General features: G+C 36.2%; 1 protein-coding gene across 4 annotated transcripts in view; it reads right to left on the reverse strand.

Annotated features, from left to right (window-relative positions):
* Positions 1–1,015: 1,015 nt before the first annotated feature.
* Positions 1,016–13,040, reverse strand: part of LOC111154080 (B-cell scaffold protein with ankyrin repeats 1) — a 307,642-nt gene continuing 295,617 nt past the window's right edge. For 2 of the 4 annotated variants that reach the window (XM_022513462.1, XM_022513469.1), the window contains exons 13-17: positions 11,075–11,138; positions 6,087–6,116; positions 4,132–4,187; positions 2,793–2,857; positions 1,016–2,539 (exon numbers count right to left, since the gene is read on the reverse strand). In XM_022513462.1, the coding sequence (XP_022369170.1) occupies positions 2,798–2,857; positions 4,132–4,187; positions 6,087–6,116; positions 11,075–11,138 (210 nt within the window). In that variant the 3' untranslated portion in view covers positions 1,016–2,539; positions 2,793–2,797. The other 2 variants (XM_022513445.1, XM_022513454.1) reach the window with 1 other exon arrangement.

The raw sequence follows: 13,040 nt of genomic DNA on the forward strand, positions 1-13,040 counted from the left end.
AACAACATTCTTTTAAGTGTTAATCCCATTTTACTGTCTAGACTAGATCAGGATTTCTCAACCGTGGCACTATTGAGATTTTTGGACTGGTTAATTTTTTGCCTTGTGTATTATGGACTTTTATTACCATCACTCATCTCTACACACTAGATGCCAGATGCACCTTCTCCATAGTTATGGCAATACAAAATGTTGCCAGATATTGCCAAAAGTCTGGGGCAAGGGGAGCAAAATTGCCCAGTTAGGAACCACTGGAATAAGTGCTTCCTGTATGTTAGACTAGGAAATTGACATGGTAGAAAATAAGGGAATTAATATTAAACATAAAACTCTGATAACATTCAGTACCAGTTGAATGTCCTTAGAAGTCAGAGTTCTGGTAAATTTAACTTGGCCAAAGTAAGGAGTAATGGCTTGGAAACGATGAGAAAGATAAGGTATATTAGCTACTGACTGCTCAGGCTACAAGAATCAGCGCAAACTCTTCAAAAGATCTCCCATGTAGGTCTTTCCTTTCTGTCAGTGGTTAGGGGTCTCTGAGAAATGCCCCAAATCTCCAAGGAAAGTCCACATCTTTCTGTTTCCTTGCTCTTTGCCTTGACCTCTCCTCTCTTCTAGCATGAATGCAAAGCTTCTGTTGTGCATCTCAAAGTTAATGGACAGTATTCTACATGTTAGGGATGGAGTCCAGAGATGAAAAAACACTTTTCCATGGGGAATTTTCAGTTGGGATCACTCCTAAACTTGTATTAGTCTTCCTCCACGCTTGCATTCTCTCCACTTTTCATCTCATCCTCCAGTGCAACAGGTAATGATATGGATTCCTCCAGATTCCCCAGATCCCCCAATTCCAACCATCTCCCAAGGCAGTGAAGGATAGGAGAAGCCATGGTAGAGGAAGCATGAGGAAGACTTCAGCTATTTTGGGGTTTCTTTTTTCCAGGTCTCTTTGTCATGATAAAGTGGTAAAATTTCAAGGGCCAGAGTATCTCAGGAAAGAGGCTATTAAAGGGACTTTTTTTTTTTTTTTGCCATAGTTTTAATCCAAGTTCGCTCAGTTCATAAAGGTAGTATTCAGAGGCCCTGATTTTCAATTTCCATCTATGTTAAAGACCTGAATAATATTCAAGCCTCATCTCCCTCTTCCACTCTTAATTGAGTCTCAGGTAAGAGATAATCCAATTGCTTTATAATTAGAAACACTGACGTTTTACCTGTCACTGGATTTCACATTTTTAATAAGAATAAAGCCATTGATGAAACTGTAGGTATCAGTCACAGGCCAATATAGAGGTTTCTACTTTAGAGACGAGACATATATTTCAATTTCAAGATGTAGAAAATTATATAAAAACAGTTTTTCCATTGGTTTACTGAACTCTTTGGGTGGGACAACCCACTTAAATGGGGGATTTGTAATCATTGTTTGGATATAATTAATCACTGTGTGTGGAAGGGCAGGCCATTTCTCGAAAGCTTGGATGTGAAACTATAGACTAGGTTTCCAAATGTCATCATCAAAGCATCGTCTGCTAGGGATGAATCAAACATCTCTATTATTTTTTAGAACTTGAGCTTATTTGAGAATGTTTATAGTCATGAGAAACCTGTGATTGATGTTTTGTAGAATCACTTTAGATATTCTTATCACTGTTTAGAAGCTAGAAAAAAATCATTTGTGTGTTTACTTTGTGGGGCTTAAGCAGTGAAAGTAAATGAGTTTAAAAATTTTTTGAGGAGCCTTCCTTTTGTAAACTGGTGAGCAGAGGAACCTAATGGTTAATTATTATACACTTATTTTGGAAAGTCAGACATAATTTTAATTAATTTTATTTGCAGGAATCGTGCATGGAAAATCATAGAATGATAAAACTGTTCTTTTCTAAACTAGTAAGTTGTTTCTAAGAAATACATTGCTGAAAGTGTAAGCCTTTTAATAAAGAATGTAGGTTGTTGAAATGTATATTAATTTGAGATATAGAAGGTTAAAAAATAATATTCTCAAGGTTATATGCAAATAGGCACTAAGAGAAGGTTTCTGAAAACATGAGGTGACAATAATAATTAAAGGTTTGAATGTCTGAAAATCAGGAAATGGACCAGTCACTTAAAAGGCAAATATGTATGAAACAAATTTGTATTTTCATGGCCATTCTAAGGACAGAGGAGTCAACTTATGATAAGGTTAGTGCTTCAAACAGGCGCAATAACTTTGATACAGAGCATTTCACTTCTCTGCTCTTGTTTTCCTTTAATTTTCAAAATGGGAAACAGTTACTTCAGTGGCAAAATGCATTGTGAAATGCAAGAATTGTCAAAGAGTACAACTGCTCTATGGCATTCAGTTTGAATCCTGATATACCTATCTGAAGCAAGTTAATGCCAGTAAATTGTGGCAAAAACAAATTGTGAAATCCAGAGGTTTGCTTCTGCTTTCATCGTATGCTATTTTCCCTGAAGACAGCAGGCAATCCAAATGCAAGCTTACTTCACTCAGAAAGCACAGTGTCTACAGATTTTGGGGTTTCATTATAATAACCTGAAAGTGAGATCACAGAAATGTATTAGTGAATAATGGATCATCAATCAAAATTGATTAGCTAGCAAAAAATCACCCCTATACATAAATCTTTCTAAGGAACAATCACCTTTGGCTTGAAAAATACACATGTTTATCATTTCGGGAGAAGAAAATGAAATATTTAAAGTATTCTGTTTGCTAGACAAATGATTCCTTCAGGTTTCTAATAAGCCTGCTTTAAGCTTTCTTAAAAATACAACTGATATTTTACCTTCTTTAGTAATCTCTCTTGCAACAGATACCAAATTCCTTTTCAACTTGGAGTCGAGTAGGAAGCTAAGAAAAAGAAAGAAAAAGATACAGAGCTAGCATTTCTCCATTTTAAGGTGGAACAAAGAAACATGATAAAGTCATAGTTGCCTTTTGTTGGAAAATAGCTTCATAGACGGAACTGGCAAGACGTTCCTCCATCTTCGAAGGAAAGAAGCATTGTAAAGCTCACCAATAGCAAAGTCCTTGAGTTTAAATTTTATTTCCATTTTGAGGGAGAATAGCCTAAGTGCTCGGAATTTATATTCTTTTTTTCTTACCCCAAATATTGTTCTCCAAAAATATGCCATGGTTGTACAGTCATTCAGAACTTATAGAAGGATCTTTGTTTGACCAGGATATGTTCATAAACTCAGAGGACTCGGTGGTACCCATGATTCTGCTCCTGCCCAGTGAATTTAATGGGTCCATACTCTTTAGACCTTGGTCTATAGCTCACCGGTTGCCCACAGGATGGTCCAGAAATGCAAATGTGTTAATCAGTTCTTAAGGGCAAATGACTTTAAGGATTCCTTATGATTTACTCAAAACAGAGGAGAGCTTAAAGGGTTATTAAAAATTGATTTATAGTGAGATCTTACCAAGGGCTCTAATTCTGGATTTTAGTAAGAAATCCAGCTGCTGCATGATCCTGGGCCATAGTGAAAACTTCCTACATCACATATGTAGATAGTTGGAATAACATGCTTGATTTTGAAGAAGAATTTGTGGCCAGGGCATTAACAGTGTTACCTTGAACTAATCTTAGTTCTCAATGGTGGCTCTCTTTGCTTCATGTTATTTCTAGCTTCTTGTTAGCAGTTCATTTTCAGTTAACTCTACATGTGAAGTGATGCTATTTACATGAACAATATTTTGGGGTTACATTTTTTCCTCGACTAGACTTTAAGGATAGTATACATTGTGGTCCAAATAGATTCATCATATTACTGTTGCTAAAATACCAACCAACCAACCAACCAACCAAACAAACAAACAAACAAAAAACATGTATCCATCATTCCTCTAAGATTTATTTGGTCTGTACATGGTAAATTCAGCTATACTTTGGCTTTGGCGCCTTTTTCCTTTGAGTTCCTTTGTTGCTTTTTACTTAAATAGTCAATTTCCTTAAATTACTGCTCATGCAGTAATTTGCACACAAAAGCTGGTATAACCTATTTTGATCATATTTGTTTAAATTTTTCCAAGCATAGACAGAAGGCTCTTACATTCTTTCTCAACAAAGTTCTTTTTTTTTTTTTTTGCATTTTATAAAAATTAACATAAACACAACCTACCTTATTGTGGAAGGGTATGTTATATAACATATTTTCATTGCGGGCATTTTCATTACCTAGAAATATAAACTTTGTTACTATTTCTTCTGTCTTCCATATATTTAATGATTCATTTATTCAGTACTTTAAAAAAATGATATATGCTCTGAGTAGGATATAGGTAAAGGGAAAAATTACTGAAGAGATAGGAAGGAGCATATTGAAAAGGTGCACTTGGCAAGTATGCTGTTAATTCCTCTTTCCCATATAGGTGACTATAGGATGCTGAGAAGTTGCTTTTGCTTAAGCACAGTCTAGCACCTTTGAATAACAACCCAACTAGATTATGCCACCGCCATCTTCATTTTTTCCCCATTTATTGTGATCAGCCAATTGCAAAGGACACTTTTTAAAAAATTAACATATAATGTGTTATTTGCTTCAGGGATAAAGGTCTGTGAATCATCAGTCTTACACAATTCACAGCACTCAACATAGCACATACCTTCCCCAATGTCCATCACCCAGCCACCCCAACACTCCCACCCCCACCTCCTGGCAACCTTCAGTTTGTTCCCTGAAACTAAGAGTCTCTTATGGTTTGTCTCCCTCCCTGGTCCCATCTTGTTTCATTTTTTTTCCTCCCTACCCCTCACCCCCCCCACCCCGCTGCCTCTCAAATTCCTCATATCAGAGAGATCATATGATAATTGTCTCTCTCTCATTGACTTATTTCACTTAGCATAATACCCTCTAGTTCCATCTACATCGCTGCAAATGGCAAGATTTCATTTTTTGATGGCCGCATAGTATTCTGTGTGTGTGTGTGTGTGTGTATACACCACATCTTTTTTATCCATTCATCTAGGTTCTTTCTATTGTTTGGGTATTGTGGACATTGCTGCTATGAACATTTGGATGCTTGTGCCCCTTCGGATCACTACAGTTTTATCTTTAGGGTAAATACCCAGTAGTGCAATTGCTGGGCCATAGAGTAGCTCTATATTCAACTTTTTGAGGAACCTCCATGCTGTTTTCCAGAGTGGTTGCACCAGCTTGCATTCCCATCAACAGTGTTTCTTTCTGCGCATCCTCACCAGCATCTGGCATTTCCTGACTGGTTAATTTTAGCCATTCTGACTGGTGTGAGGTGGTATCTCACTGGGGTTTTGCTTTGTATTTCCTGATGCTGAGTGATGTTGAGCACTTTTTCATGTGTCTGTTGGCCATTTAGATGTCTTCTCAAAGTACACTTTTTAATGAAAACTTGGTCCTACTACTCCCCATTGGCCACTGCTCCTCCTGCCTTTACCACAGGCTTTCCATTTTCCATCCTAGCCACATGACTCACTTCTATCGATCGCTCTTCTCCATTCCCATGGTCACTGCTTTGGTTCGGGCTGTAGGTGGTTGCTCCTAGGTTAGTCAGAGCTCCTAGCTGGTCCCTGGCTCCTCTTGACCCCTGACAACCTTCTGCACACATTCCTCCCCACCACATTAAAGCGAATCACCCTTTCAAGTGTTATTCCAATTTCACTTCCTGTATCAGTAACACCCACTTATCATATATCAGCTCCCATTTATACACCATCAACTGCCTTTATAGCAATCCCTAAGGGAGAAGTCTTATCTCCATTTTATATATGAGGAAATTGAGGCCTAAAGAGTTTAAGTGGTTTGCCAAAGGGGGTAACTGGTAAGCTATGAAGGGCTAGGTCCATCAGAGTTCAAAGCACATGTTTTGTTTTTGTTTTTGTTTTTGTTTTTTTTTACTCTGTAACAAATGCCTCTACATTGCTATTCTAGAATCACCCCCAAGTTATTTTGGATGTCAAGTGGTTCTGCGTATACATAGAAAATCAATATGAGTTTTTGCCCTGACCTGCATAATCATATTAGGTTTACATTAATATTAAAACTAGTTTACCATGTACATTTCTGTAGTCTGAAACTCTTAGTAAATACCAAAAACTTACCATTTGGATAGTGCACAATGGTGAGTTTATCTAGAAGACAGAAAGAGACGCTTATTGAGTTTGGCTCAACATTTATCTTAAACTTTGTTTCTTTTAGTTGTTTGACTACTTCTTGTCTTTGATGTGACTATGAAATTTCACAGTCTGATTAAAAATGTACTGATTTTTGGCCACAGTGTGAAACCATGCCTTTTACTACTCTTGCCTTTTTTTCCTTCTGATGCTCGTCCCAAGGTATTAGGATTTTAGATAAGTTAGACATTAAGTAAAAGCTCGCTCCTCTGCTTTGATTCTTCTAGCCTGAGCTACTCCATTCTTTTTTTTGAATTAGCATTATTCCATATGTATAGTACAACTCAAACATTCTAAAGTATATAGGCTTATGACTTTTGACAAATATATACAGCCATGTACCCATCACCCAGTTAGGATAGAGAACATTTCTCTCTACAGAAAATTCCCTTGTGGGGCGCCTGGGTGGCTCAGTGGGTTAAAGCCTCTGCTTTCGGCTCAGGTCATGATCCCAGGGTCCTGGGATTGAGCCCTACCTTGGGCTCTCTGCTCAGCGGGAAGCCTGCTTCCCCCACCCCTCTGCCCACCTCTCTGCCTACTTGTGATCTCTCTCTGTCAAATAAATAAATAAAATATTTAAAAAAAAGAAAAAAAGAAAAAAAATTCCCTTGTGCCCCCTGACATCAATCCTCACCCCACCATTACCTCTAGTGACCCCAATCTGATTTCTATTGCTATAGATTGGTTTTATTGGTTTTATTCCAGATAAATGGAATTTTAAACCATGTACTCCTTCATGTTTTTTCAGTTAGCATAATACCTGTGAGGTTCATTCATGTTGTTTTGTGTTAATAGCAGGCATTTCTTTCTGTTATTGAGTAGTATTCCACTGTATGAATATACTGTAGTATAATTATCTCTTCTTCTATTGGACATTTGGATTTTTTCTGGTTTGGCCATTATAAATGAAACTGCTAAGAATTTTGTGAGCAAGTCTTTGGATACACGTAATGTTTTCTTTCTTTCTTTCTTTCTTTCTTTCTTTTTGAAAAATCCCTAGAAGTGGCTAGCCTAGGCCATAACATTGGTACACATTTAACTGTTCTAAAGCCAACACACCCCTTTACACTTCCATAAGCAAAGCATGCAATGCATATCCAGTTGTTCCATAGCTGAATCAATTCATTTTGGCAATATCTAAAAATTCTAGTCATTATATTTGATATCTCATTTAGTTTAATTTGCATTTTCCTCATGATTAGTGGCATTGAGCATATTTTCACGTGATAATTGGCCATTTGCTTTTATAAATGAAGATCTAGGTGTGAGATGTGCTCATTGGTGCTGGGCTGTCATTGCTTCTAGGTCTTTTCAGCAGACAGGGTTAAAGAAGTGCATATGTTTATACATACAACTATATTTCTATATCATTTGTAATATATATATTAACAAACATGAGTTGTTACATTTACTTCCAACTCCAGGGTAGAACCAAAAGATTCATTCCAACTTTCCTTCTTTCCTTAGTAGTTACTCCTCTCTCTGACAATAGGAAGACTGTCTCTTACTACCCATAATACATTTATTTACTTACTCAATCCTAGAATATACAAATGGTAGTTTTGAAATTGCTAAACTATACCCTTATAGAGAAATAAACCTACTAACTGGAGTACAGAATACATTTTTATGTACTGATTTTTTTTCTTTTGTTTCTATTCTTGGAATATACTGTTTTCTAAATTTATTTCTGTCTCCCTTCAGTGTGGATATGTTATGTATTTGTAACACCTCTAGGTTCATTTTCTTCTGCTCTTATTGCCTCCTTCCCAGCCTCATCTTTGTTGACTATGTAAAATATTATGTTCAGAGGAGTGTAATTATTTTAGCTTTGTAAGTTTTGTTTTTTTAATTAATTTGTTCTTTTAATCTAAGTTGTTAAATATATTGGCAAAAAGTTAATTCTATTTCCTTAGCATCTTTTTAATATCTGTAGGTTCTGTTGTGATAGCCTCACTTTACTTTCCTGATGTGGTAACTCTTGTTTTCTCTTTTTTCTAGTTCATTTTTGTCATGGTTTTATCAATTTTAGTTATGTTTTCAAATAACTAATTTTTGGTTTTGTTCATTTTTCTATTATTCATCTCTTTCATTTTTTATTGATTTTTAATCTGATCTTTCTAGTTTTCCTCTTACTTCTTCTTGAACTTAGTTTGCTTTTTATTTTCCAGTTTCCTGTAGTGGAAATACAGATCACTGATCTTAAGCTTTTCCTCTTTTCTCCTACACTATTTATAGCCATAAATTTACCTTAAAGTACTATTTTAGTTGCATTCCACACATTTTGATATGCTGTATTTTCACTATCATTCAGGTTGAAGTATTTTCTTGTGATTTCTTATTTAACCCATGGGTTATTTTGAAATGTACTTAATTCCTAATGACTCTGAGACATTTCTAATTTCCTAATTAAATTCTAATTTTTTCTGTTGTGGTAAGAGAATATAAGATTTCAAAAGGCTGAAATCTTTCAGAGAACATATTCTGAAGATTTCAATCTTTTGAAACTTTTTAAATATCCCAGCATATGTTCTATTTTGGTAAACCTTCCTTGTACACCTTAAACAAACAGGTATCCTAATTTTTCCCATGTTGTATTCTGTAAATATCAATAGATTCCCTATTTATTCACTCCTTAACACCATATTTTTTGCTAATTTAACTGTGATTATAAGAGTTGCTTTAAAATCTTTTGTCTGTTAAGATTAACAATGGGACCATTTTAGATGCAATTTTTATTGATGGCTTTTTCTTTTCTATGGATTACATTTTCCTACATCTTGTGTATCTTCCCTTTTTTAAAAAAAAATTGAATACTGGACATTATAGACAATCAATTGTATATTCTGGATTCTGTAGTATTCCTCTTATAAGTAATAAGTGTAAGTTCTCATTTTAGCAGGCAGTTTGATGACTGGCATGAACTTGTATAGGCCTAGTTTTATGCTTTTACCAGTGTTGACCTATATCCCCTGGTGTTTTTTAAAGCCCCCAGTGGGACTGAGCCTACAAACTCTGTCTTCCATGTGAACCTTGTAGGGCCTTGGTTTTAGGCTTTGGTAAGCCAGGTCTAGAAGAGGTCCTCTAGCGGAGAAGTCATGGTCTTTAGTCATTACATCTCTTGGGTGTCACAGCAGGGTGCCAGGTGTTCTAACAAAGTGTTAAGGAGATCTTTTCACTCTGACAGGGCAAGAACTCGAACATCCCCAGTATGGCCTTTCCCTGGCTCTGCTCATCTAGTGTCTTGTTTTGCTTTCAGTGTCCCAGAAGCTGTTATCTTGTGTCTGAGTGGTCTTGCCCTAAACATGGACAGCTCATCTCTTGGCCACAGACTTGTGGCCTCTGAGGCTACCTCTCTACACAGCTATCACCTCTTCAGGGACCCACCACACACACTGCAGAAGCTTTGGCTGCCCTGAACTCTGATCTTTTCCTCCTCATGTCAAAAGACTGCCTTGCTTTGCACAGACTATAGTCAGAAAATCAGTCTCCTGGGCAATCATTAGAGTCACCTTCTATATTTTGTCACTGGAATTAAGTCTTAGGCTACTAAATGCCTACTGCCTGAAATCAACTGCCTCATATTTTTGCCCACTGTTAGTGGTCTATACAGTGGGAGGGTTTGTCTGGTACTACCTTTGGTTAGAAGGGGAACTAGCCAATTCCTAATTAAGATACCAATGATTAAAAGCGTTGACTTTGGATTAAAAAAGAAATAAGCTGAAGTTTCTAATCTGTATGTCTTTGGGCTTCTTAGTTTCTTATAATCTCAGTTTCCTTATTTATGAATTGAAACTAATGTCTAACTCGAAGAATTATTATATGAAACCAAAAAGATAACATTAAGTGTAGAGTAGTCAAATATTAGCTGTTACTACCTAATGTTCCTTAGTAAAGGTATTTATATATTTTATAATTTGATTTATTGTTAAAATTTTAATATTTTGCCACATTAGGATGGAGATCTGTAGAACTCAGTTATGTGTAAATCAGCCCTGCATTTGTGAACTTAATTATTTTAGAAAGTATATTTCTGTTTTTAGAAAACATTTCTAAGAGCACTTACAGAATTTTCCTTGGAAAAGCAGATACCAATTTAATAAACTCTTTCAGGGTAGATTTCAACATGAAGCAGTAGTTAAAATCTATGCAATCTTATTGAACATGGAAGAGATGGAAATTTTAGGGTTTGCTAGTGGTTGTCAGTTTTTAATTATCTGTGCAGGAGTAAGGACTTGGGGAAAGAGTGGTCCAATTGTGACAACATAATTTATTTTCAATTTTGGAATGTGCTGTTTATCTTTGGAGAAGATTTACCATCTTAATAATGTTTGGTTTTTATTAACATTAAAATGAATGGTTCTCCTCCCCACCCCACCTCCCCTGCCTTAAGAGCAACCCGTTAATTATTAGCAAGGGGGATCTGCATTGCCAAAAAGCATGCTGGCTACAGGGGAAAGCAACCTGAGATTTACAATTTAAAATGATCCACCTGTGGACAATTGTAAGAACTGACTATATTAGAAATATTAAACCTTATTAAAAAAGTATGACTCCTTAATAATTCAGTACTCTGTATAATGGCTCATACATATAAAAAACTAGAGGGGAATTATCTTATTTGCAAATTTCACAGAAATCAAAGGAAATAAACTAGCATTTATTGAAGGTCCATCATGGGTCAAAGAAGGTGAAAAATATTTTAGATGTTAACTTACACAACCACTTCCAGACATATCTATAATTATTCCTATTTATCAGACAAAGAACCTGAGTACTAGGGATTAGATGCTGTCCAATCATGCAGCAGGGAAGTGAGGGAGCACAGATTTTAATTCAAACCTGTTTGACTCCATAGTCCTTGCATTTTCTCCTTTATCAGAATGATAAAGGAATAATAGACAAATCTTACTTACCAGACACATTTTCTTCTTCTGGCCTTTTCCCAATAATGCAATCTCTCAGTTGGCGTAGTTTTTCCTTAATGAGGAAATGACCAGAAAATACAAGTGAAGGTTTATAAATTTGTCATAGATCAAGATGAGAACATCAACTACTGTCACTAGGACCACCAGGACTATGTAGCACTAATCTGGTACTTACAGTGTCCCAACCAACCATCCCTGATATTTTAAATGTGTTAACTTACTTCTTGCAAACTCATGAAGTATATAAGTCATCATCTCATTTTACATATATAGAAACTGAGATTCAGAAATGTTACATAATTTTCCCAAAACACACAGTTTTAAGTGATAGAGTCAGCTTGGGGACTCAGAGCCCAATTCTTGTGGTTGCTATTTTCCCAATCTAACACCTGAGGGGGCTATCTTGGCTATCTGGTGTCCAAAAGCAAAAGTGTGGCACAGTGGTGATGTGATACTGCCTGAGCCCATTTCCAGCATCTGTGAGCACAATCTTTCTTATGAATTCCTTCTAAGAACCATGGACTTGGAAGCAAATTATACATAACTGGATTCCCCTTCTTAGCTCATTTGTGATCTTTCTTTGCTTTCCCAAACATTCTACATTGAACATCTATTATCATTTTTTAAAAATTATTTATTTATTTGAAAGTGAGGCAGTGAGAGAGAGCATGAGCGAGGAGAAGGTCAGAGGGAGAAGCAGACTCCCCGTGGAGCTGGGAGCCCCATGAGGTACTCGATTCCAGGACTCCGGGATCATGACCTGAGCCGAAAGCAGTCGTCCAACCAACTGAGCCACCCAGGCATCCCGAACATCTATTATCATTTTAACCAAAATGTAAAACAGGCTACCCCTGGAACTGAGAAACCATGTTTCCTAAAAGGATAGTTATTTTCATTGCCGTAAACATCCTCTTCTGTAAGTGGAGTGAACACTCTTCTATAGGCACTTACTGATTATCAGCAGCAGTGGGGAGTGTGAAAGGCAAGTTTTCTACCTTCTCAACCATCTCACCTTCAAAGCCAGGGGTTCTACATGGGTCTTCAGGATTCTAGAAACTTTCCTATTATAAACTCTATGTTTGTACCATTTTCCCTCTTATTTTCTTAGGATAATACTTCTGTTAATAATAACATAACATCACAGGTACCCCTGATAGATTTGTCCTCAGGATATAAATGAATATTTTGCAAACTACAAGGGTAATATTGAAAAGTGTAGGGGAATGAGTGTGTACATATGTTGGGGAAATAGGGATAACATTCCTTTTTTTGCTATTCTGGGTGTTGTCCAAGCCCTTCTATGAAGAACTAAGAAAACACAGGGAAAAAAATGCTCCTTGATGTTGGCCTTCATCATAGTTTTTTAAATATGACACCTCAAAGCACAAGTAACAAAAGCAAAAATAAACAAGTAGGACTACACCAACCTAAAAAGCTTCTGGACAGCAGAAAAAAATAATAAAAAAAAAAAATGAAAAGGCAACCTACAGAATGGGAGAAAATATTTTCAAATCATCTATCTGGTAAGGGGTTAATATCCAAAATATATTAAGAATTCAAACAATGCAACAGCAAAATCCAAATAATCTAGTTAAAAAATGGTCAGAGAAATAAATGGGCAGAGGAAGTAAATAGACGTTTTCCTGAAAAAAGACATATGAACCAACACGTATGTGAAAAGGTGCTCAATATCATTAATCAATAGGGAAATGCAAATTAAAGCCACACTGAGGTATTATCACCTCACACCTGTTAGAATGGTTATCATCAAAAAGAGGTAACAAGTGTCAGCAGGATGTGGAGAAAGGGAATCCTTGTGTACTATTGGTGGGAATGTAAATTAGTGTAGCCACAATAGGTTTCTTAAAAAATTAAAAATAGAACTACCATCTGATCCAGTAATCCCACTCCTGGGTATATATCTGAAAACAATGAAAACAAGATATTGAAGAGA

The sequence above is a fragment of the Enhydra lutris genome, unplaced genomic scaffold (assembly GCF_002288905.1).
Source record: "Enhydra lutris kenyoni isolate GAN:26980312 unplaced genomic scaffold, ASM228890v2 scaffoldscaffold3, whole genome shotgun sequence".
Classification (NCBI taxonomy): domain Eukaryota; kingdom Metazoa; phylum Chordata; class Mammalia; order Carnivora; family Mustelidae; genus Enhydra; species Enhydra lutris.